This window comes from Mauremys reevesii, linkage group 2 (genome assembly GCF_016161935.1).
Source record: "Mauremys reevesii isolate NIE-2019 linkage group 2, ASM1616193v1, whole genome shotgun sequence".
In the NCBI taxonomy this organism is placed as follows: domain Eukaryota; kingdom Metazoa; phylum Chordata; order Testudines; family Geoemydidae; genus Mauremys; species Mauremys reevesii.
Window position 1 is genome coordinate 192,734,214 of NC_052624.1, and position 26,451 is coordinate 192,760,664.

The following is a 26,451-nucleotide window of genomic DNA, read 5'->3' on the forward strand; positions in this document are numbered from 1 at the left end:
GACACTGAAGTAAATATAATTCATGTGCTACTTGTTTTGAAAAAGTTTGGTAAGACCAGCTGAAAAAAATACAAAATGACCTGTTTTTACAAGAGATTGAGAGAGTAAACCTAGACAGATGACAGACAGGAAAAACCAACACCACCACCACCACCAGTTATCAAGCACAAAAGCATATTGGGACTAGAGATGAAATTTCTGCACAAAGGACATTGTGTCATAATACAATACAGCATGAGTTAAGAAATGCTAAGCATAATCAACAATGCACCTGTGGGTACTGAGAAATATAAGAACAGAGTCTAAAATGTCGCAGCCTGGACAGTTGTGCATGCTGCCATCAAAGATAAGGTATCCATGGGTGAAATATGCACTCAGTAAAGGAATCAGAATGCAAAATAACTTCTGAAATTACATGATATTCCCAATTGCCCTTGGTCTGCAGTTGGTGCAGATCTATTTGAATTAAATGGGAAAGACTACCATTGAGTAGCAGACCATTCTATTTTTTCTTGAAATTGAGTAGTTGCACAACATGTTGCATTTCATAATTTGTTCCTGCTGGGTTTCTAGATGAGTTAATAACAAATACTGACATTACATTTTTGAGATTCACTTTATCCTTTTTATATATACACACATCAGTTCAAGCACATCACCTCAAGCCCTTACTACACAATCAAAATGAGTTAGCAGAAGTTTGTCCAAATAGCAAAAATTCAAAAGGATCCATATTTAGCATTAGCAAAGAACTTCTAGTGGGTATTCACCCACGAAAGCTCATGCTGCAAAACATCTGTTAGTCTATAAGGTGCCACAGGATTCTTTGCTGCTTCTACAGAACCAGACTAACATGGCTACCCCTCTGATATTTAGCATTGTTAGACTGCTACAGTGCAACTGACAATACTTTATTAAAATCTCAAGTGTAGAGACAAAGAAAAAAACCTTACGGTTAACATCTTAATTCTTGAGCCAAAGACAATTAATCGTGTATTGTCTACAAAAGAATTATGTGCCAAGAAACTAGAACCGAAGAAATACCAAAACAAGAATAGAGCACCTAGCAAATGGGATCCTGGTCTAATGAGGACTTCTGCACACAAATAATAAATAAGAATACTAACTAAACAATTATCACAGCTGCAGAGAGAGCAATAAACTCCAACAGAAAATGACTAGTAATCTGTAAAAGTAATATCTATACCAGTCACACCAAGATCAAAACCATTCCAAGGAGTCAGTCTGACAAAAGGAACAGAAGATGTCTAAACAAATCCAAGAAAGAAAGAAACCATGTTGTCCCACTCGACTACTTGCCATTGAGCTCTTCTTAATGAGCTGCTAGTGCCTCATGGAAGCTTTCTGAAATGTTGTTGTGGATAAGAAGTAACTAACTCCTGACTGCTTGTGGTGTGTAATGATTTCATGACAATTTTTACAAAGTGGGGATGTCATCCTGGTGACCTGATTAAATTTTTCCTTAGATAATTATATTCCACATGCCTAAAATTCCACCACTCATGGAAACAGGACAAGATATTATTCTCCACATCCTGTCCTACAGGACTATACTATTTTGTTGCACTGTTAAATGGTTGCCCAATTAGATAATTGTTTCTTCTATAAAATATATGGCTGAAAAATCACCTTGAAAAGTACTTTTGGAGCTGTTTGGATGAAAGGTACCATCTAAATATTAGTCATTTGTATCTGTTTTTTTAAATCTTATCCTGCTTTCTTTATTAATAAAGACATTTTCAAGTAAAAGAGATCTTTGCTTCTGAAGAGTTTGTCTACTCCTACTCCTTATTTCCCTATCTGGAGATGTAATTTTATTGCGACATCACAACTGTTTTCTATGCAAGTCATTCTTGATGTCAGTTGTGAGCCATTTGTGGATATTTAATGGAAATAAATGGAATATCAAGTACATAAAGGGATATAGAGGAATCACGTTAGTGCAGTAAAATGAACAACAGTGGACATAATTGTCTCTGATTAATGAAGGGCTAGCAATGTCATTTTTAGATATCAAAAACTACGATGTTACTTAAAGAGAATTTAAATAGGCAATAATAGCAGCCCAGGTGTATGTTCTACGTCTCCAATTCAAACTGTCCCACTTGCATTTTAAAGAGGAGGAGGACTATTTTTGCTTGGTGGGGACTTGGTACATCTAAGAATGCGAATACTAGACCAGTGACTTGCAAATTCCTTACACAGCTCTGATCCTAACCCACAACATCATTGTTATATGAGTATTGGGCCTCTCATTAACAGAGACTTCCACTAATGCCAAATTATTTGTGTATTGTGGGGAGGAGGAGGGGATGGTGAACAAATGTCCACTAGGAAATAGTAGGTGACCCACCTGATCTGTTTCCCTTGTGACAGGTGCCAAAAGGTGGACCCAGTTCATCAGAACTGAAATGTGAATTTGTCCTTCTGTGATGGAAAGCACAAGACTGGGATCTCAGGAGATCTGGATTTTTACTCCTGAGTCGTTCATGGTCTCACTGTACAACCTTGGGTAAGTTGCCTCTGTGCTTCAGTTTGACCAGCTGTGAGCTAATGAGGTAATGTCTAACTGTGAGGTAATGTCTAATTCAGGGGTAGGCAACCTATGGCACGCGTGCCGAAAGCGGCACGCAAGCTGATTTTCAGAGGCACTCACACTGCCCGAGTCCTGGCCATCAGTCCGGGGGGCTCTGCATTTTAATTTAATTTTAAATGAAACTTCTTAAACATTTTATAAACCTTATTTACTTTACATACAACAATAGTTTAGTTATATATTATAGATTTATAGAAAGAGACCTTCTAAAAACGTTAAAATGTATTATTGGCACACAAAACCTTATATGAGAGTGAATAAATGAAGACTCGGCACAACACTCCTGAAAGGTTGCCGACACCTGGTCTAATTTATAGAGCTGTTGTGAGGTTAAATCCAAATGTTTATCCTGCCCTTTGAGATCCCTGGATGGAAGATGGTTATAGAAATGTGGATTAGTCTAGACAGGATTTGGTCCTGCCATGAGGGCAGGCGACTGGACTTGATGACCTCTCGAGGTCCCTTCCAGCCCTAGAATCTATGAATCTATAAATGCAAAGTATTATGTCATTTTATTATTACATCACTGCTGCACCACTTGGTGAGTTAATGACAGTATCTGGAGTGAAAGGAAAGGAAAGACCTTTCTCAAATATCTTGGGTTCCTCCACAGAACTGATTGTGACAAATAGAGAGCAATAAGGAGCTCATTCAATCAAGACTGCCAATTTAGTAATAATGCTGATTTTTTCTCACAAAAAAAAAATCCCCACTGTGACATACCCTGTAAACCTTGCAATCGTCTATAAAAATTATGTTTACTATTCCAACAGTGTTGATCTCACTAGAACTTACAACTGGTACATTTAGCATCTTCTGAAATTGATTTGATGTTTAATTTATAATTGTTAATATTTGACATAAACATCCTTGTACAAAACTTTAGTAAATTCAGTGTCATCTTTTCAAGGAAAACATTAATGTAGAGATCAGATACTTATATCAAAGAGAATAAATTTATTTTGTCTATCTGGACAGAAACATAAAGGCCTGATTCTTCAACATTGACATCAATAGGAATTTTACCATTGACTTCAGTGATCTCAGGATGACACCATTCAGCTTGGTCATGCTATCTTCTTCCAGAATTTACATATCAGAAGCACCTTATGCCCAAGTAGATGTGCACTTGTGGGAGCGCATGACCTACCTTATGAAAATTTCTGAAATACGCTGCTTTTTCATCTGGAAATTTTTCTAGCCTTCTGGGTCCTTTACTAGAAGCCTTCTTGAAAACCAACCAGCATCGCCTGAAAATCTGCAAACAAAATGAAGGAACTCTATTATTCTCTCTTTCTTATGTAAGCTCATTAACATTAGAGTCCTAAATTATATGGTTCAGCTGATCCATGGGAAGAAATTCCATAAAACAGCCCTCAGTTTAAAGACATTAAGAGTACCCTTACTGGGTCAGACAACTGGTCTATCTAGCCCAGCATCCTGTCTTCTGACAGTGGCTCATGCCTTCTCGTTCAGGCCCAGCTTCTGACAGTTTGAGGGTTTATGGACTCCCAGAGCATGAGATTGCATTCCTGACCACCTTGGCTAACAGCCATTAATGGACCTATCTTCCCTGAACTTATCTAATTGTTTTTGAACCTAGTTATACTTTTCGCCATCACAATATCCTATGGCAACGAGAAACACAGATTGGCTGCATTATGTGAAGAAGTACTTTGTTATGTTTATTTTAAATTTGCTGCCAATTAATTTCATCGGGTGACCCCTAGTTCTTGTGTTTATGTGAAGGGGTAAGCAACATTTCCCTATTCACTTTCTCCACTCTATTCATGATTTAATAGACCTCTATCATATCCCTCCTCAGTTGTCTCTTTTCCAAGCTGAATTGTCCCAGTCTTTGAATCTTTCCTCTAATGGAAGCTAATATTTTTTGTTGACCTCCTCTGCACCTATTCTAATGCTAACGTATCTTTTTTGAGATGGGACAACCAGAACTGCATGCAGTATTCAGTACAATGCATTTATATTGTGGCATTATGGTATTTTTATGACCCTTTCCCCTATCTCCAGTTATTGATCCATGAGATGACTTTCCCTCTTATCCCATGACTACTTATTTTGATTAAGAGCCTATGGTGAGGAACTTCATCAAAGACTTTCTGAAAGTACAATACACTATATCAACTGGATCACCCCTTTCCACATTCTTGTTGACTCCCTCAAAGAATTTCAATAGGGAAGCATGATTTCCTTTTACAAAAGCCACGCTGACTTCCTCAACATGCCATGTTCATCTAAGCGTCTGATCATTTTGATCTTTACTATAGTTTCTACCATTTTGCCTGGTACTGAAGTTAGGCTTACAGGCCTGTAACTGCTAGGATTGCCTTTGGAGCCTTTTATAAAAATTGGTGTTGCATTAGCTACCCTCCAGTCATCTGTAACAGAGACTGATTTAAGCAACAGGTTACAAACCACAGTTCTGCAGTTTCATATTTGAGTTCCTTCAGAACTCTGGGTAAATACAGTCCGGTCCTGGTATCTTATTGCTATTTAATTTATCAATCTGTTCCAAATTGTCCTCTATTAATACTTCAATCTGGGACAGTTATTCAGATTTGTCACCTAAAAAGAGTGGCTCAGCTGTGGGGCTCTCTCCAATATCTTCTGGAACAAAGACTGATGCAAAGAATTCATTTAGCTTCTCTGCAATTACCTTGTTTTCCTTGAGTGCTCCTTTAGCACCCTAATTGTCCAGTGGCCCAACTGACTCTTTGGCAGGGTTACTCCTTCTGATGTACTTAAGAAAATTGCTGTTCGAATTTGAAGAGCAAGTAGATAAGGACATAGACACTTTCTTAGCCTGTTTTTGTACTGTTACACTTAACTTGCCAGAATTTATGTTCCTTTCCATTTTCCTCACTAAGATTTGACTTCCAATTTTGAAAGGATGCCTATTTGCTACTAACAGCCTTTTTACTCTGCTGCTTAGCCACAATGGCATGTTTTTGGTACTCTGTTTCATTTTTTGGTTTTTTATTTGGGGTATATATTTATAGGCACTCATCCCTAGTGACTAGAAGGCTGTGTCCGATCCTGCTAGGATCCAAGCATTGTAGTCAATGAGAGTGGAGGATCCTCATTAACTCTCAAGAGAGCCTTGATACATAGCAGGATTGGACCCTTCCTGTATCCTCATTTACAAGTATAAATGAGAGAGTCCTATCTTGTTAAACACATACACATGCTCATTCAAATACAGTATAGGGATAGGAGCCACCACTGTGGGGTGAGTGAGGGTCAGGCTTGCTGTCCAAACCCCTCAGCCCTCCAGGGCCTCCCCTCCCACATAAGCCGGGATTAGGGCTGCAGTGCCCGGGAGGAGGGTGCTGCTGTGGGTGATCAGCACCTCCTCAGCAGTTTAGCGTACCCATCGAATCAGGAGGCCACCTCCATCTCTGTTTTAAATAGATCTAAAGTGAAATCCTGGCTCCATTGAAGTCAATGGCAAAATTGCCATTAACTTCACCATAACCAAGATTTAACCCCCAGTATTTAAAAGTGTATATAAAAATCCTTGATACCTAAGGGTATAAAGAACTATGTAGGTGCTAAGTATTAGAAAAAAAATTGTTACAGTATTTCTGTTTCCAGACAAAACATAGAGCAGTAATGCAACTTCTGAACTTCAAAAAATCTTCAGACTAGGTTATGAATGAAACTCAAATCAGTATTTTTTTTCTATTCTATTTAAGAGGCAAACACATTATGCAAAAATAAAAAAGTAATATTGCCAATGACTTGTAATTTAATTATTTTTATAGCTTTCCAAAACATTTCCATTGTTATTATGATTATTTATTTCTATTATCAACCTAGATCAGGACCTCAAGATGCTGGACACTGAGCATGTACATAGTAAAAGGCAGCCCTTGCCCCAAAGAGCTGACAATTTTTGGGCATATCTCCACTTGGACAATCAGGAAAATTGATCCAAATTAACTAAAGATGGAATTTAAAGTGGATTAGTTAAACCCCTGTGGCCTTCATTTATTTAATTCGCTTCCAAAGTGAATTAAACTAAACCGGAATAAGGCTACTTTAATTCTCAATGAGAGTGTCCACACAAGGGTTTAATGCAGTTTAACTAATCCACTTTAAATTCACATTTTTAATTAATTTGGATTAATTTTCCTGAGTGTGCCATCCACCCTTCATCTCTTCCCCTCCACCCCACAGACAAACCCTGAGTTTATGACAAGATATAACAGGCAAATGAATGAGAGAAAGGAAGGGGCAGGGAAGTCAGGATAAGAGCTATATGTTTATGTAATTTTGCCACCGACTGACTGTGTGAACAATGTCTAGGTAGAGTACATATTTTCAAAGTTTTAAAAATATTTTTCCCTTATATTTTCTAGAGCTTCACTCTATTTCATAGTTAGATTTTAATTTCCTAAATTTATAGAAGCCAAATGAGAATATTTAAACTGAATTAGCCCTTTACTATGGGCCAAGTTTTGCAAGTCCTGGGATGCAGGTAAAGCAATGAGGAAACAGAAAAAAAAAGTACTCAGTTGTTCAACAAGACCCTTGAGTATTTACAAACTAATATACATATGTATATCTTTACAAATTTATATTTTGTATCCTGGGCAGCAGTGACTCTGAAACGGATGTGGGAATCATGGTGCAAAGCTGTGGTCAGAAAGGCTAATATAATCCTTTGATGTATAAACAGGGGAATATCAAGGAGGAGTAGGGAAGTTATATTAACTCTGAATTTGGCATTGGTGCAACTACTAGCAGGTGGATCAAACAGTAAATTGTCCTGAATGCAGACACTATCAGGTGCATGTGGAGTTTGCTGTAGAAGCAATTGTAGAAGTTATTCAAAATGATCTCAGTGTAGGAATCAAGTTTAAATTAATATATTGTAGTAAAATCATGGCAATGGGATGCAATCAATATCTCAAATGAATGCTAGACATGCAATAAATCAAATGTTCTCTTTTAATAAACCTCTCATAGTACTTCAGTGTCACTTTGTGTTTAGTTAAGAAAACATTAAGACAAAAGAAGAAATTATTGGCTCTTCAAGAATTAGTCTGCAAGTATATTTCTTATCACAAGACGAGAGAGGTTGCTGGTTCTTCTGTTCAGGTTTGGAAAGTGACAACTGCGCTTCTGAAAGTGGGAATGCTATCTAACCTATGAGGAAAGCAACATACCATCATATCCCTTCATATCCTGGAGTGTAATGTCATTTCTTCATGTACCCTCTTCATTAGACAGTACTTCCTGAAATGATGTGTCAGCAGTGGATGTGTTCACTGAAACAGTAACATCACCTCTGCAAATTCAATCTCCTGGTAATAATGTTACAACATGGCAAATCTCCACATATGCAAGTTAAAGTGGATACACAGAGAAATAGAGTATTTTTTCCCCTTCACAGCACTGAATGCAACAGTGCTGTACTCTCTGATGCTTTTTTGCTCTCATGTTTGCTCACCAGATGACTGCCTGATTTCCAGTGCTTTAAATTTCTGGTTTAGCAAGAACTTGCTCGTTATATCTTGCTCCTTTGGTAATGAGAATCTCATCAGTGCTGTCTCACAGGGATGCGAGTCTGCTCAGGTTCTACCTATATGCTTTTTCAATCCATCCCACCTCTTTTAAGTTCAGTCTTTTCTCTGAGATTCTTTACACCCTGTAATGGTAAAATGGGCAATTGTCTCTTCCATTTTAGGGTTGGCATGAAACTTCCCATTTTGATGATCTACCCTTAAAGATTAATGGGATCAGTGCTCTGACAGATGGGTCTGAAGGAGAATACAGTTCAACCTACAGAAAACCGCACCATATGTTCTATATTTTCAATACAGTGGATTTTAAACACACTCTCAATTAGTTTTGTCCTTCTTGGATACTTTACAGGTGACCTCAAACTGAGACAGAGGAAACAAAAAAAAATGACAGCAAGAGCAGTAGCAGTAGACTGTGCTGAGTATGACAAAATATTTTTTCCTGTCTTATGCCATGGTTATGTGGGATAGGATCCAAAGCATCAGCTATATCCTGCACAGCAGAAGTGTTCCAGATGGTTAATTTGGCTGGCCTCCAATTAAATAAGGAGTCAAATTTTCCCTCACTGTGAGGAATTTGCATTACTTTGTAGATGAAAATCACCGGAAGCTAGTCCAAGCTGTCTGCCACTGTGGGGAAAAAAGCAGAGTTTCACATCTTCTTTGCTTGAATTTCAGACTGTGTTACTTGCTGAGTTTTTGTAGATGCTGCAGAAGCTTTGCACTACAACTTGTGAGCTAAATTGGTGAAGTTCAGCAAAAAGGCTTTGGTCCCCCATTAATGAAGACTGCCAATACTGCCACTCAAAAGGTCTCAGTGACAACTATCCTTAAGAGAGACATGGTGGGTGAGATAATATCTAGTATTGGACCAATTTCTGTTAGTGAAAGATACAAGCTTTTGAGCTACAGGGAGGTCTTCTTCAAGTCTAGGAAAGGTACTCGGTGTCATAACTAAATACAAGGTGGAATAGATTGTTTTGCATATGTAGTTAATATATACTGTAAAAGACCATTCAAGATGAAGTGACCAGTTAACACTTCTGCAGTGAGGACAGAAAAGGGTGGTTAGTGGGTTAGAGATTGTTGTACTAAGCCATAAATCTAGTGTCTTTTTTGATCCATGTTTTTTTAGTGTCTAGCAAACTTATGAATTTAAGCTCCCAGCCTCATCTTTTGAAAGTGTTGTGCAGGTTTCCTTTTAGGATGACGACTGAGAGGTCAAATATAAAGTGATCATTTTGTGAAAAGTGTTCACCCACAGGTAATATGGTGTTTTTGTCTTATTATTTTTCTATGCGAGTTCATTTGAGAGCATAGGGATTGTCTGGTTTCACCCAAAACACTGCAAACAATTATCTTTAAGGAAACCCTCATTAGGCCTCTGCATGAGGTTAGGCCCTGGGATGCTTTAAATACATTCACTGGAGCAGACTTCAGAAGCCAGAGTAAGTGATGCTTCATATAGAAGGATTCTCCTGTAACTGTAGTAGATCCACCTCCCAGCAAAGCAGTAGCTAGGTTGATGAAAAGATTCTTCCATAGACCTAGCACTGTCTATATGGGACTTAGGTCAGCTTAACATCATCTCTCAGGGGTGTGGATTTTTCACATCTCTAAGCAACATAGCTAAGTTGATCTAATTTTCTAGTGTAGACCAGCCCTTATGCTCCTTTGGCTTCCTATTTGTTCATGGGTAGCTTAAGGTGCGGATTTTGACCTACAATGTTCTAAATGGTTTGGAATCTGGATACTGGAGTGATCACCTCAATTTGTGTGATACCTTCACATTTGTGATCAGTGGAAACTAGTAGTCCTCATGTTTAAAAGGGAGATGGCTGGTGGCAGGATATTTCATGTGAGGGTCCTTGACTGTGGAAATGATTCCACCTTGATCTGCCATTTCCAGCATATATTCACTATCAGGAATATTTGTTGACATTTACCTTTGCTCTTTTGCAACTGTTTAGAAATGGGAAGAGGGATTGGAATAATGCAAATGCTGGATGAGGATGCTTAATTCATAGGTTATTTTTATGGAAGGAGCAGACATGATGGAGCACATCTATATATTTTGAAGTTTTATACTTTCTGGACCAGGTTCTAAGAAAATACATTCAGAGCTAGAGTAAATGTGTGCAATTCCATTTACTTCAACAGAGTTTCCTACATTTTCACCAGAAGAGTTTGGGCCTAAAATTTGTAAAAGCATTAGAGGTATGGGTAGATAAACATGAATGAATAAAAATAATATGTGCAGTAGCACAGAGATTAATGCATAGCAAGTGAATGCTTTCTTTACTTAAGACACCTTATTGTCATACAGAAGCCCACTTAATTGTTCAGGAAAAGTTGGATATTCTTTTATCCCTGGCCTAGTTTTAGATATCATTGGCTAGTAATCAAAGCTTTTGAAATTCTGTGGGAGTTCACAACTAATGTTGGTAGCAATTGTGAAAGAGATCAGTGTCAGATGTTTAACAATAGGAGAAATATAACTGCATGCGATTTTGCCTATATCATATTTAGTGTTACCTGTAAGAATGTATGTCCCTGCTTTTAGCATAGGTGGCTGTCTCCTCAGTGTGCTGGCTTGTCTGAATCCCATTCTTAATGTCTAACTCTCTCCATGTATTGTACAGGGAGCTTGGGCAACTAGTGCTGGGCTTGGGATTCCACTAAGTGACAGGGTGCCTAAACACTAGGCACTGTGATGTTTGAAGTGCCTTTTTTGGATCTAGCCCCCAATGCCTAAGGAAAATGCCAAAAGTAGTTTAGATTGTAGGTAAACACAGACAAACTCAAAACACTGCACTAACATGCTCTATGTCTAAGTGCATATTATAGTTTTTCCATGTGGAAATTCCAGAGGGGTTAGCAGCTTGACGCAAAATGCTTTTTAAGCACATGACACTGTCCTCCTCCTCCTCCTATTTAGTATCATAATTACAAGGGCCATCATACACTGTCCAATGCAAATCTCAAACGATCGGCACTGAAGCATGGAAATATGCATGGTTCCTTCTATGTGACAGCAGTGTATTTTTTAAATAATGCCCTTTTCTTCTCAGATTCATTTGATTTTCATTCGGACAGTCAAATCTGATCCGAGTATCCCCCAGTCAGGTTCCCTCATCACTTTATGCTGTGCAGCTATGCAAAGCACACTTGTGCTAAGCAAAGAATTATTTCTGCAACCCTCACTAATACAGTGTAGTACTTCTCTGGATGAGTAAGTACTACTCAATGTGTGTAAGGGTGGCAGAATCAGTTGTCAAAAGAGGAACTTCTATTAGTGAAGAGGGACACAGAACAGTTCATCTAATAGCAAAAGAAACTGATTGTTCCAAATATTTAAGTAACTTTATTCCCCAACACCATTTTTTAAAAAAACTTTGCAGAAAGAAGCACCACTCCATAGTACTCCTCTCAACCGTCTTTCTGGTCATCTACAGTTGTTCTTTAAAAGTTCTTTACATAATAAGAAAGAGACATTAAGCATCATTAACTGAGCAGAAAAAGGATTGGGAACTGCTCTATTGCTCCCCTCTGTTTCATACAGCAACTTCACAGCTTGTTTTACTGTTTTCTTGATACTTACTTTATGTTCATTGAAGGTTGTTGACTTGAATAATACATGCAAGTGTTTGTTTGGCCAGTGACTGAATCACTTTTATTCATGTTGATGTAAGCTCTGTGGTTTCATCAATACCAAGGTTATACATAAAGTCAAATAAAAAGATGCTAGGGGAAAACAACAGCACAACTTTAGCCCCTATTAAAATCCATATAGTAGATAAATTTTCTGGAAGGTAGAAGATGGAAAAATATTTTGTCTGCTAAAAATAACACACAATGATAGCAAGCTATACATGAGAACTATGTGGATTTTGCAGCTATATACTCCCTTTTTACTTTTTTTGACGTTTGTGAGTGCTTCTGCACTCATTTACAAAGCTACTGAGCCAGAAATAACTTGAATTAATGTCAGTTCATATCTTCAGCGATAACTAATAATGAAACTCTGAAAGTATTTTAAACACCCAACACATTTTTACAGGCATCCATTCATTGACATAAGTCCCTGAGCAAGTATCTACTATGTAAGAGAATATTCTCACAAAATAACCACCCACTTATCACTTTATTTCAAGGAGATGATTGAAAAGTTTTTCAACTCTCTGCTTTGCTAGTAAGTTTACACATTGAAAATTCTTTTTGATAACACTTAAAAGAATCTCTCTGATAGATATCATCTGATTTTTAAGGCTATGTCTACACTACAGCTTATATTGGCAGAATTTATGTTGCTCAAGGGTGTGAATACCCCACATCCCCGAGCGACATAAGTTACACCAACATAAGCGCCAGTGTGGACAGCACTTTGTTGGCAGGAGAACTTCTTCTGCTGACATAGCTTCTGCTGCTTGTGGAGGTGGTTTTATTAAGCTGACTAGAGCGCTCTCTCCCATCAGCACAGAGTGTCTTCACCAGATGCGCTACAACACCACAGCTGCATCAGTACAGCAGCACCGCTGCAGTGCTGTATATGTAGACATGTCCTAAATCTAGTTGATTGCCACTCTCACCAATCTTAGGGAACTTGGAGAACCTCTAATTGACTGTCACCAGCAGCCAGCTCTCCAGAGAAGTAGTAACTCAAGATCCTATCTTCTTACAGTGTCATAAATAAACAGATCAGGGTTTTACCTGGAAAGGGTTAACAAGCTCAGTAACCCGAGGAACACCTGACCAGAGGACCAATCAAGGGACAGGATAATTTCAAATCTCTGTGGAGGGAAGCCTTTGTCTGTGTTCCTTGTTTGCTCTGTGTTCTCTCTTTGGATCTAAGAGAGGCCAGACATGTCTCCAAGTTCTCCTGGAGTAGTTCCTATTATCCAATAGTGAGTATTAATTAGAAAGGCGGAATAGTCTTATAATTTGATTTCTACATTTGCAATTGTGTGTTTGCTGGAGAAATTCTTTATTTCTGTTTGCTGTTACTTTGATCATGCTGAGGAGGAGGGAGGGGAAGTCTCTCCAGTTTTTATAAGTTAGACCCTGTATTTTTGCATCCTGGTAATACAGAGAGAGTGTACTTTTTGTTCTTTTAAAAATTCTTTTCTTTTCTTTGGACTTGGTTAATTCCTTCTCTTGTGGAGATTCAAGGGAAGGGGAAGGGGGAAGAGTGAGTTCCTCCTAAGGTTGATTCACAGAGTTGAATCGGTGTGTATCTCTCCAGAGTGGCTAGGAGAGAGGGAGGGGGGAAGTGGGCTGCTTCCCTGTGTGTTGAGATTCAGGTTTGAATCTGTGTTCCCCAGGGAAAGTTTTGGGGGAACAGGGAGTGTGTCAGACACTTTAAACTGACTGGTGGCAGCGAAAACCAGATCTAAACTAGGATTTTAGTTTAGAGGAGTCCATGCAGGTCCCCATCTTGGAACCCAACAGCTCCAAGTGGGGGAGAAACCTATGACATACAGAAACTGTAGCTGAGCAGAAACAGCCACTGAAGCATCACTAATGGAAATTTTTGCTAAGTGAACCCATTGAATGTATCCCAGTAATGCATCAATATAACAATAATCTGACTTACATGTAATCATTTATTGAAAAGGTTAACTATTCTCTCCACCCCCCAGTCGAGTTCAGTGAGGCACAACTCTGTTCAGATATTAAAATGATTATTCAAGACCTACCGAGGTTCCACAAAAAGCACTAAAGGTGAAGAAGTTCAAAATTTAGGTCAATAGCAGTTGGGAGCCTATACTTTTTTTTTTTTTTATAAAGGTGAACTACTAGGTGACATATAACCTGAAGGTAAACTAAAACCAGAATCCTGACTCAGATTAAACTCAGGTTTAACCATACTGGCATCATCACCACCCTCAACCGCATCATGCTAAAATACATTAAGGAGAGAAATAAAGAGAGGAGATGAAAGACAGGGTGAGATAGCCTTTCTTCGCCTAAATTATTATTCTGTCAGGTCCTCAGCTGAGGTAAATCAGTGCTGCTCTACTGCCTACAAGGAGCCATGCTGATTTACACCCGCTGAGGATCTAACACTTGCTTTAAAACGTTTTATTTAAGGGAAGCTAAAAGCAGCTCTTAACCACAAAAACTCTAAGGATAACAAATAAACGAATCACTCATGCCTCAGGGCCTGGGCAGTAGATATAAGAGGCCAGGGGAGGCTAAGCCTCCCCAAACGGGATGTGGCATGCCTTCCTTTGGATGCATGACAGCCTGCTGCCTTTGGAGCACTGCCCATTAAAAGGGCATCCAAGCCATGACCCCACCTGTGCTCTGCCCTGAGGCCCCGTCCCCACTCCGTCTTTTCTCCCTGAGGCCCCACGCTTGCTCCACCTCTTCCCCCGAGGCCTCACCCTCATTCCACCTTCTCCTGTCCCCACTCCACCTATTCCCCAGAGGCCCCCTGCCTGCTGCTTGTGCCTCTCTGCCCCCGCTTCCAAAAGGGAGTGGGGCCTTGGAGGGGAGGAGGCCAAATGGGGGTGGGCCTCAGGGCAGAGTAGGGGTGGGGCCACAGTCCAGGCACCGGTGCCCCTTCTACTTCTAGGGAGCTTCTAGCACTTGCACCCAGCCTCCCCAAATGCAGGAGTCACACGCCATCCATGCCTCGGGGGGGTGGGGGAATCACCAAGTCTCTGAGCCACATAATTCCCACTGAAGTCAATGAGAGTCTTTCCCTCAAGTTCATTGAAGCCAGAAGGAGTCAGGAAATTTCTCCCATCCTTTCTTGATAGTGAGCAAACAATAATACTGAATATAAAGAATAAAACAATCCATAGGGTTCCCAGGGCATCTTCTCTACTGTGTATCTATTAGAGAATAAGCTCTCTGGAGCAGGGAATGGTTTCTATCTTGCACAGCACTGAGCTCAGTTGTCAGTTCTTAACAAACAGAGCTAATCATAATACTTCATAACTAGTAATAGATCGTTGCACAATTGACTAGATGCATTTTGGGTTCTTTTCTTTTTCCACACAACTTTGAAGCTGTGCATAGGTCACTGCCAGAAGCAGGTTACTGGACTACTATGGCAAATTCTAGGTGAGAATTTCCAAAAAGACACTATTTATAAAAGCAAACTGGCATGTGGAGAAGAGATTGTAACGGATTTCTAAACAGAAGAGAAATGACAGAAAATTCCCTCCTACTTTCCCTACAAGGAAAACAACACAGCTTTACTGCAAACATGTAGAAAGGATGTCTTTTCAGGGCTGAAAAGACTAAAGTTGTATTAATGACCGTGAGAACTGAATAAAGGGAAATGCTGGATACATTGTTAGGTTACAAAGCTTGAGGTTTAGTTGATTTTTTTCCCATTTGGAAGGTGTCAAGGTTGGCTCTCTATCCTAACACCTCAGCTCAAAGAAACAATATTATGTTTATGGAATGTTCTGGCTTATCTCCCACTTGCATTCTTAAGAAATGTAAAATTGTATTGCAAATGTATTGCATTGCTACACCTAGAAACTACTGAATAAGATACATGCTTGCCAGGAATGAATTAAAACATTATACTCTGAAAAGCAGAAAGCAGCACACATTAAAAAAAAAAAAGCAAGAACAAATTTCTTGCTAACATTTAAAAGGACAAGCTTGTCTTATGAAAATTCAGATTCTCCTCTTGAAGCCCAGTTGCCCCTGCAGCATTGCATCCATCTTCTTTTCCCCAAGCCTTTCTGAAGACTTTCAGCAGAACAAGGAATCTATGAGTAGAGATGGTGGGGATGAGTAGGGTGGGAGGGGAGGGGGTGTTGATTAGCAGTGGACATCATCTGAAGAATCTAGGATCTCCATCGAAGCCCTCACCAAACTGTGAAATAATTATTTAAGAGAGGGAGGAATTCTTGAGGAATTTCTAGCCACTGAGTGGGTAAAAAAAAAACAACCAAAAACCCAAAAAATCCCCCCCAAAAACAAAACAAAAACAAAACACCTGGGGGACACAATTTGTCCCATATTATCAGTGGTAGATTAGTTCTATGATATGACTTAATTAAGATGGTAACCTATCCTTTTGATTCCTCATGTATTTAGATTTAGCATCACTTTCAAGATCTTTAGCAAAGAGCCAGTCTTAGGATTTTGAGGGGGTATAATATTTATTATTATTTTTTAAAGCTGCTGTCTAAATCCATTGATACACTAGGGAGATGAGAGCTGCCTGGCCAGTGGTTCTGCCAAGTCTTATGGCAATTTAAAAAAATATGTATCTTGTATGCATTTACTTATAGAAACCAGTATTGACAGAAAAGTTACCGCACAATATAATGAGCACATCAAAATTGATATTCCATTTCTTTCCCTAAAATCTGTTATAGTGGTTTTTAAAAAAAAAATATCTAAAAATAAGTATATCCTAAACTTAAAATTGAATACAAATGATCAAAAATTGGCCTAACAGGCATTTTTTAAAAATCTAAAAACAAATAAAACTTCTCCCTCAAAATACTCAAATATCTAGAAAACTCATCTCACTCCCGATTAAGTATTCTTCCCCATGAACACAAACGTTCTTCTGTGCTAGCTACAAGGCATACCTAGTGATCCATATGAAATACCATCTTTGAGGGTGACAGGCTTATTTCTATACATACTCACTTTTCCTTTTCAGGTAAATTCAAGAAAATGTCATCCCTTACAGAAAAACAACAGGAGTACTTGTGGCACCTTAAAGACTAACAAATTTATTTGAGCATAAGCTTTTGTGGGCTACAGCCCACTTCTTCAGATGCATGGAATGGAACATATATTGAGGAGATATATATACACATACAGAGAGCATGAATACATTCATAGTGTGTCTTCCCCTTCACTCCCACCCTTTAATTTTTATTTATTTATTTATTAGGTCCAGGAACACGTATTACTGCATTGAAAGAAAAAATAAAAGAAAAAAAATCAAAGTGTATGAGGTGGTGTGCTTGAACTGCCTATTGGGAGGATAACTCTTCTCTGTCTTAACTCTTGGTTTTATTTCTTGAATCTCATTTCTACAGTTACAATGTAAGAACATAAGAATTGCCATACTTGGCCAGACCAATGGTCCATCTAGTCCAGCACCTTATCTTCTGACAGTGGCTGGTAGCAGATGCTTCAGAGAGAGTCAACAGAACAGGATAGTTTATCAAGTGATCCATCCATCCAGTCCAACTTCTAGCCATCTGAGGTTTAGAGACCCTCAGAGCATGAGGCTGCATCCCTGACCATCCTAGGTAATAATCATCGATGGACCTATCCTCCATAAACTTATCTAATTCTTTTTTTGACAGCAGTTATACCTTTGGCATTCACAATCACCCCTGGCAACGAGTTCCATAGCTTGACTCTATGTTGTGTGAAGAAGTACTTCCTTTGTTTGTTTTAAAACTTCTGTCTATTAATTTCACTGGGTGACGCCTGTACTTTTTGTAAAGCAAAAAAGTGAATTTCTGTAAAGAGTGTTTTATTAGCAGTCATGCACCCGACTTAATGGAGTCAGAATGAGGTAACAAGAATGGGAATATAGCTGTACCTGGTGATGACAATTTAGTACACAAGCCCCATTCCATTAGGGAAGCTGCAGTTTTGTGTGCCACTAGACAATCTCTAGTCAAAGAGACTACTAGAATTGCATCAGAATACAGTCCAAAGGAGGGAAAGAATAAGTGGTTTAGAGATTGTGATGTGAGACTGCACCCAAGAACATTCCAGAAGATATGCTTGTTTCTCAGCTAACAGCTTAGTATAACAGCAGAAAGGTTACGGGCCTGATTCTTTGCTGCCTTGCTCTTTGTGCAGTTACTTACACTGACACAAAGTGGGTGTCAAACACTACTAGATCAGTCTTGTAGCATTTTGTACAGGTGTAAGTGACTGTACGTGATGCAGGGTAATAGAAAATCCGACCCTATCTCCATAGGTCTTTTCTTGAAGTGCAAGGGAGAAAAAAAAAAAAACCGAGGCACTGTATCAACAATAAATGTTAACTTTAATTTTAGGAACAACTGATAACTGTGAAATGAGCTTGATAGAAAAGGGCTGAATAGCTTCCCATTGAAACACCAAAATATTATTAAATGTTTTTAATTTATAAATGCTCTTGCACTGATATGCACACAAAATGAAGAGAGATATTTGAGTCACAATGTGGAATTTTCTAAAACATTCTCTTTTTTGTAGATATTGTTCTTGAACCTCTTGCCTGTAAAGTTGCTGTTTGCTTAATTTCATCATTCCAAGTAGAGAATACATTCCATAATTCAGAGTGACAAAGAAGTTTTGAGACACCACTTAGATATGATCCTTTTTCAGTGTCACAGTTCAAATCCCAACGCTTCTGGTGGTTCTGGTTTTGTTTAGTGATTTTTTCAGACTGTAAATGTGCTAGCATTTACAGCTGGGAACAGAAAGAAATATAGAAACATCTGGTGCAGTCAGTCTGTTTCATCTCAGATTAGATCAGACCTCACAGGCTTGATTGCAGTCAGTGGGAATTAGTATGGAGTTAAAGAGACGATTAGGGACAATTCAACCAGCTATCCTATAATTGCTGTTGTACGTGAATCTGGAATGTTTATAATGTACTGTAATTTATGGATCTGCAGTTGCAGGCTCTATTTGTAATTCATAAGGAGATTTACTTCACTATTAGAGAGTTATCAAAAATCAGAGTGTGTCATTACCAGTAATTTTCCAACTATTCCTATGGTAACCAAACCCCTGAACCACTGCATATAATCGAACTGTATAGCCCTGGAATATAAAGTCCAAAAGAGTGTTCAGATCAAACAAAGAGAATTAGCTCCAGTTTTTGACATAGTTATTATTTTAATCTTCTCTCTCGCATGTGTTTTTACATGCACATGTAAATATATATATACAGACACATATGTATATACATATATATTATACATACATATATACATACATATGTATAAATAATTAGAGGCAGAAATTTAGAAAAAAATGTTCATAGTATTCTTCGGAGAAGAGATATGCATTTTTATTAATCCCTAGACACCTTAAGCTCACAACTCAACATCATGTTACTTTGCTTTGAGTTGTCAATGGGACTGTCTGAAGGAAGAGATTCACAAACAATGCAAACACCTGTATTTCACAGCACCACTAGCTAGAGCTGGTGAGGAGTGTGACAAAATGCTGTTTTGTCAAAATGAACTTTTCCTGGGAAAGGGTTGTTTTTTATTAATTTCTTGACTCAGATTTTTCCCCAAAATTGTCAGTCTGATTTCAACATTTTCGAAATGGCCAAAATTGAGACAAAAACATTTTAACTGACGTGAACTGAGGTGTTTTGGTTTTGTTTTTCTTTCAGATTTTTGGTTCATGACATTTCAAAATTTTGAATTTTCATCCCAATTCAGGGCAGGAACATTTTTTTGAAATCTCAAATTCCAGGGGATGGGAAAATTGTTTCCCACCCAGCTCTACCACTAATACCTACACATGCTGTAGAACAAACTCTCCTACAGCATGTGCTGCAAACTATCAAGAGGAGGAAAAAGCCAGAGCTTCCAATATTTAAAAAGTACATTTCTCATTATGCCCACGAAACTGTTTGGTTCCTGTGAGTAAGACATTCCATTAGGGCTTAAATTCTACACACACGGGTTGATTGTGAACAACAAGTAGACTAAATGATAAGCAAGGGCCAGAATCTGCACCCTATGTCACCTAACTCATGCTTATTACCATTTGCACCACAAGTATTCCCTGTCATATAGCAGCCCTGCTGGGATGCCTCTAGAGGCAGGCTGTGGCATGAAAGGTGTGCCTGCCTTAGTTTCCACCCATGAGAGGAACATAGATGTCAGTGACTGATACAAAGCCTGCTTCTGGGCCTAATTCATTCATATATACAGTGCGAAAGCCTTGTAGTGAAAATCAATCTCCAATCTCCACAATAAACATGTAAACATTTTTCTATTCCCTTCTGAGGCACCCACCTGAAAGTCAACTTTGTTCCAGTTTGACTTTGCCCCTGTCTGGAGGCCCACTCCCCAGGCCTCCCCCGTCTGAAGTGGCCAATCCTCCTAACAGCTCTTCACTCGGGTCTTCGCCTAGAGGAGTTCTCCCCACCCCCCGCCACAATATCCCACTCCTTCAGGCCTCCTTGTCAGGGAGTCCTACACCACTGTTCAGGGGGATCTACTCTGCAACAACCCTCTTGCTTCCCGGTTTGGCTTCCCCTGACCAAGCTGGCTCTTCCCAATTTTCTTAAGAGCCTCTGCCTCAGACGTCCATTCATCAGGGGTCCTCAATTTTGGTCAGTTCTCACCTACAGCTCCTCACTGGTAGCTCACAGTTACTGCTCTCCTTCAGCTCCTTCCCTCCAGCAAATGTCTTCTGATCCTTCCTGACTTTCTCAAGCTCCAGTTTACCAGGTCTCTGATTCACCTAGTCTTCTTCCCTCTTGAGCCCGGATGTTCTCTTATTAGGGTCAACTGACCAGTTACAGGTGTACTGGCCTCTTCCCTTCTAAAAGGCCAGTGTTACCTTATGACAGTCCCAATGAAACCAGTGGAACTACTTGCAAAATAAGATACCGTTCTATGTCAGTAAAGGGTACAGAATGTGGCACTAAATTTGAACAGTACAGGCTTATTTTATCTAGTAAAAATATTTTTATATGAATAACATATTGAAAATAAAAAGTACATACACTGAACATTTACTTATTTTCTCTTTAGCTTGATGCAAGTTATAATATTATCAAGAATTTTTGATTGTCCAGAATAGTGATTTCATATACTGTAATGATTCTTCAAGAGAACGATTGTAGTTTCTTGTGAATGTTTAATACATTGTCCGCTCATTAAAGCAATGGGAGTCCCACCTTCTTTGAGTTAAACTTTGACACTACCATACTTTTTTGAAGGCAATGAAATGTCATTCTTTGTTATACATATTTAATACATGTTCTTTGACAAGATAAATGTTGTTTACCACATGCACACGCACAAAAAGGAGTTTCATACTATAAGTAAATGAAAAAATAAAGATAATTACTGAGATACTGCTTCCTTTTTTGTGCCTTTAGAATTCAAAATTCTGACCTTCACACACAGCCTCAAATACCACATTTATATTGAGAGATGGTAGCTATCTACTCAAATCCTAAGCATTGCATGTTGGGAGCATACGGACTTGTCAAAATAAATATTACAAAATCAAACCCATGCAACTGAATACCTTAAAGCAAAGCAGAGATTTTGAATGGAATAATAATCATAGCCACCTGTTCTAAACTACCGAAGGACAAAATCTTAATTTTTACAGCCCTAATTTAGAGGGTTACAGACTTAAATTGAGCTTTGGGATCAATAAATTTATTCTTTATGTTTTCAAGAGGTAGCATTAGTGTTCTTTACATATCTGTCCTTACTTTTATCCGCTGTATCACAAAAACATATCTATCAAGAAACAGCATCTCTATCCTCAAGATGAAGTCGCTTTGACTAACAAGATAGATGGAAGTGGAGTCTGTTTAGCGTAATATACAGTAAGAACTAGCAACAGCCCTTTAAAGTTAGTGCATTTTCACAACTATAAAAGTGTAAACTGAATATGAAAGCTAGAGTACCTTTTATATGATTACGGGCTATTTTATTTCTAATATCATCCCAGTCGGTTAGTTGTAAAACAGTGGAGGTCAGAGTCTTTTTTTCTAATATAGTATAGGTTCAAAATATTTTGCATATAGAAAATTCTTCAGGAAAAGTTCTAGATGCTTAAATGTGTATGGTAGCTAATGACCCACATAATCCATGGTCCATTACTATGAAATATCTGGTCATTGTTACATACATATGTACAATTTGTACAAATATATACACATTTGTTTTTTTCTGTACATACATAATAAAAACATCACATCACTATTTTATATTATAGGGGGGCTAAATATTTAGAACAGGATATGCATTTTGCAAATTGCACCTTCCAGCATCAGTGTGGCTGAATCAAACTCCTCGTGTCAGGTCATACAAATATCAACAACACTTTGAGGCATGGGCTGGTGACTCTATTGCCACACCAACATTGTAACCATCATCAGCTATTCTTGCCACTATGCCCTCAGTCTCAAACCTATTTCCCTTGCTATGGTTTAAAGCAGTGGTTCCCAATGCGGTGTTATATATATGTGTCTCCAAGCTGAACTATATTGAAGCAGATTTTTTCAAAGGACCACTCTTAAGTGCTTAGGCAAAAGGGGAATTTTCAAAGGCAAATACACATTGTACTCCCACTCTGAAAATTTACTTCAAGTCATGAGCGTTCAAAAGGAACGTGTTCACGCAGAAAACAAACATACACACAATGACATTTTCAACTACCTCACTCACTTCTTCTGAATGGTTTGCTTTTTGCCACTGTTCTGCTTCCCATTACAAGGGACCCAAATCTAAAGTAGCTACAGACACACAATCAATCCTCTCCTGACATGTGTGTCAATCTTGAACAGAACACGCACACCATCAGCTCCAAATGTGAGAGAAAAGTCTTTAACAACTAAAACAAGGGACTGAGGAGGAGTGAGGGGAGAATGCAACCTGCAGTCCCCAGCAGTATACAACTCACAGTATAGATTTGGTTCAGTTTCTCTTGCAGAAGAGGAATATGAAACAGAAAAGGACAGTTTGTACATCTAATAAAAGGAAGAAAACACACACACACACACACACATATATCAGTCCACCTTTTCCCTAAACTCTTCAGCCATCTGAACTGTGGGGCTCCTAGGATGCTCCAAAAGCCAAGGTAAGCACATATTCTTTATTTCTACTTGATTATTGTGAATGTGGGGGAAAGGGTACTCATCTTGTTACAGGCCCAGTGGGTGATGCAGAGTTTTTTAAAAAAAATAAAAAAAATAAGATTGCTACATCCCAAACCGGAGTGTTCAGTTGTGCCAGAGACCACTCTGGAGTCCCTGTTCAGCATGTGTGATGAGCCTCCAAACACGTGTGAACTGGAGCTGTTTTAGAGCTTCAGCATATTGAAGTTAAGCTGAAAGACTCCCAGTGACTTGAATGTGTTTTGGCAAGAGCCTAAAAAGAATAATTCCTATGACATAATGATGATCTAAAACAAATGAAAGTTCCTTGGTTAAAGGAAGAATTATCTCATCTCACAAAAAAGAAAAAGACTAGGGGAAAACAGAGCGATAAATAAGCCATCGTCTCAATAGTGAACCATGAGGTGACACCCCCATGATTCTCCTTCTCCATCTCATTCTGGAAACAAGTACCCCAAGAACATTGACTTTGATCACAGATGCTAGCGTCATGATTAATCCACTGGCACAGTTAAAATTACACAGTAGCTTTTAAAATCCTCTCCTGTCTCTGGTTGCAGAAAAGTTACTGAGAAAAAAAGAACAGCCTTCCACGCAGAGGAAAGCCTGACTAGTTGTCCAGTGGGTGCCATATTTTGTGTGCCATGCTGTCTCATTGGTAGTAAACAAACATGGTGTTCTGTCATGCCCTGATGTTCCCTGGAAAAGATTATATTAAAAGGGACAATTTAGAGTTACTGATTTAAGGTAAACAAGCACCTTAGTGACAGACTGTACCCTTGCACAATATTTCTGCTTATTTATGCAGTATCATTGCTGTGTGCCCCTATGCCTTCCTCCCAGTATTAAAAGGGCAGGGAGGATGACAACAAAAGGGTATTGTTCATTCTGGCTGGCTGTGGGGATGGGAGTGAGTTTGGCTATATGCCAGGAGATAAAATCTCAACAGCATTATATATTCTAGAACATACCTATCTATTGATATTAAAAACCAATATAAACCTGACCTGTATGTAGTGATTCCTATGACATTCACGTTGGTTGCTGAAACATTGCTAGCATCTGCCTTAGGCAATTCACTTTGTGGCGTCAAAAGTAGTTAGAGAGATTTGGGGTGGAAGGTGTGTGTGTGTGTACAGGAAGGTGTTGAACAAAGCTTGGAAAGCCCAGCAACCACGGGAATTTTCCTATGGTTCAGAGCTGTGTGGACACTCCCTTCTCCTCCATGCCCCACGGACTATTGGCATGTGACACCTGTGCACATGAAGATGTGCTGCAAATAAGAGAGATTTTCAAACAAATTGTGAAAGGGATGATTAAGAGCTCCACAAAAAGAGCTGCATACCTAAACCATTTTCAGTGCCCAGCAACAACTGTTTTATTCTACAAACAATGCTATTTTATTTTAGTTCCACCTACTGGCCTCTAGTTATCTATAAACTGACTACACAGATATAGACATCTATTTAGTAGAGCACTCTTCATCCAGTGACCAGAACAGCAGCAGCTTATAAATCAGTCACTTGCCAAGAAGGAAATGGCTGAAATACCAAGAGGAGGAACCAGAAATCAAATTTTGTTGAGAGAGAGAAAGAGGCCCTTATTAAAGAACTCTCAGTCAAGACTGTTGGCTGAGCTGAACTAAGGGATCAGTTGTGGATTAGCTATCCTTGACCACAGCATTATCAACTCTTGATTCCTTGAAGGAAGTGTGCTCTCTACTGCAATCATTGGCAAAACAGCCATTGATGACCAGGGGCAGCTCCAGGCCCCAGTACACCAAGCGCATGCTTGGGGCGGCATGCTGCGGGGGGCGCTCTGCCGGTCGCCGGGAAGGCGGCAGGTGGCTCCGGTGGACCTCCCGCAGGCATGCCTGCGGAGCGTCCGCTGGTCCCGCGGCTCCGGTGGACCTCCCGCAGCTGTGCCTGTGGAGGGTCCGCTGGTCCCGCGGCTTCGGACGAGCCGCGGAACCAGCGGACCCTCTGCAGGCATGCCTGCGGGAGGTCCACCAGAGTCGCAGGACCAGCGGACCCTCCGCAGGCACGGCTGCGGGAGGTCCACCGGAGCCGCAGGACCGGCGACCGGCAGAGCGCCCCCCACGGCATGCCGCCAGGCTTGAGGCGGCGAAATGTCTAGAGCCGCCCCTGTTGATGACAATGGGCACATGAGTTGGATTTGAAGTTTCTAATTAATGATCATATTGGAATAACTCTAAATCTGAAATTTCACAAGATGAGAGTAATTTTCTTTAAAAAAAATCTTAGTACATTTGTAACTGATTTTGTTTCAGGATGCTATCATGTACGAGGTGACAACCAGCATAGTCTTATTGTAACTCTTTTTGTTAACCAGTCTTTCCCTGTGAAAGGTCAGTAACATACTATAGTTACACAGTAAAATATACAAATTGTGCATGACATCTGTCTAGTAGGATTAATAAAATAATTATTGTAGCTTTAGCAATAACTACTTTGAGTAAGAATGTATCATGAATTATAGGGGCAAGACACAGGAATTTGACAGAAGTCAGAGTATGATATAAATACACAGACACTGCCAGAGTGCGGATTAAGAAATTGACTGTAGTTCTTTGTATTAAATCACTCAGATAAAGGGAACTGAGTTATTATGAACAATTCTTTATGCATAATTGGAAAGGGATTCATCTTAGATTTCAGGTCTCATTTGATGTCAAGTCTACTGACAGGGCAAGGTAGAGATAAGAGAAAGAGGCTTTGGCCTACAGGGGATTATTATGTTTCATAACAAGCTCACTTCTTTATCACTGCCTTTATAGTGTAATAATACATCACATCAGCTTTTGATTTGTCTGTTTTAGTTTCTTTATTTATAAAAGAAACAGTTCACTGACTCACAACAGGCACAGCCACATGAAAATATATGTATTTTATTGCAAAAAAAGGATTATCAATCAAATCCCAGAGGGTGGGACACAAGAGAGAGAAATATAATCCCAAAGGGATTTTCAGATAGAAGTTTCATCACAGTATCTTAGAATAAAGGTTTATCTTTTTAGGGGAAAAAAAAAGGTTCAGATCTCGTACTTGAAATAATGCAAACTATTTAATCATTTTTATTTATAAGCATGAGGCCAGGGGCTTTAGGTTTAGAATGATTCAAAGTTTAAGTGAGGCATTGATACATATTTAACAGACATCTAATAAAATCTATTCATGATTTTGAACTGCTGACAAGTAGCTAGTACAAAGGCAGCGGGTAGTAGGTAAAATTGACTTATGGTATACTAATCAAAATACATTTTTCCCTTTATACTACAAGCACCTTTGAATGTTAACTGTGTTGTGCAGTGTGTGTATACACACCCACCCACTATATTCATATATATACACACACACACACACACACACACACACACGGTAATGACTGCTATAACTTCACCCTGACCTTGAATGGTCCAATATATATCTAAACTTAAA

The 26,451-nt window shown here is 39.1% G+C and overlaps 1 protein-coding gene across 5 annotated transcripts in view; it reads right to left on the reverse strand.

The window, feature by feature from the left end:
- DOK6 (docking protein 6) overlaps positions 1–26,451 on the reverse strand; it is a 395,394-nt gene that overhangs the window by 243,712 nt on the left and 125,231 nt on the right. For 4 of the 5 annotated variants that reach the window (XR_005593900.1, XM_039523835.1, XM_039523833.1 and 1 more), the window contains one exon: positions 3,768–3,875. Coding sequence is in view for 4 of the 5 variants with exons in the window: in XM_039523835.1 (XP_039379769.1) it covers positions 3,768–3,875 (108 nt within the window). In the remaining variant the exon portion in view is untranslated. Of the gene's footprint in view, positions 1–2,374; positions 2,523–3,767; positions 3,876–26,451 lie in introns of those variants that run through there. The other variant, XM_039523836.1, reaches the window with a different exon arrangement.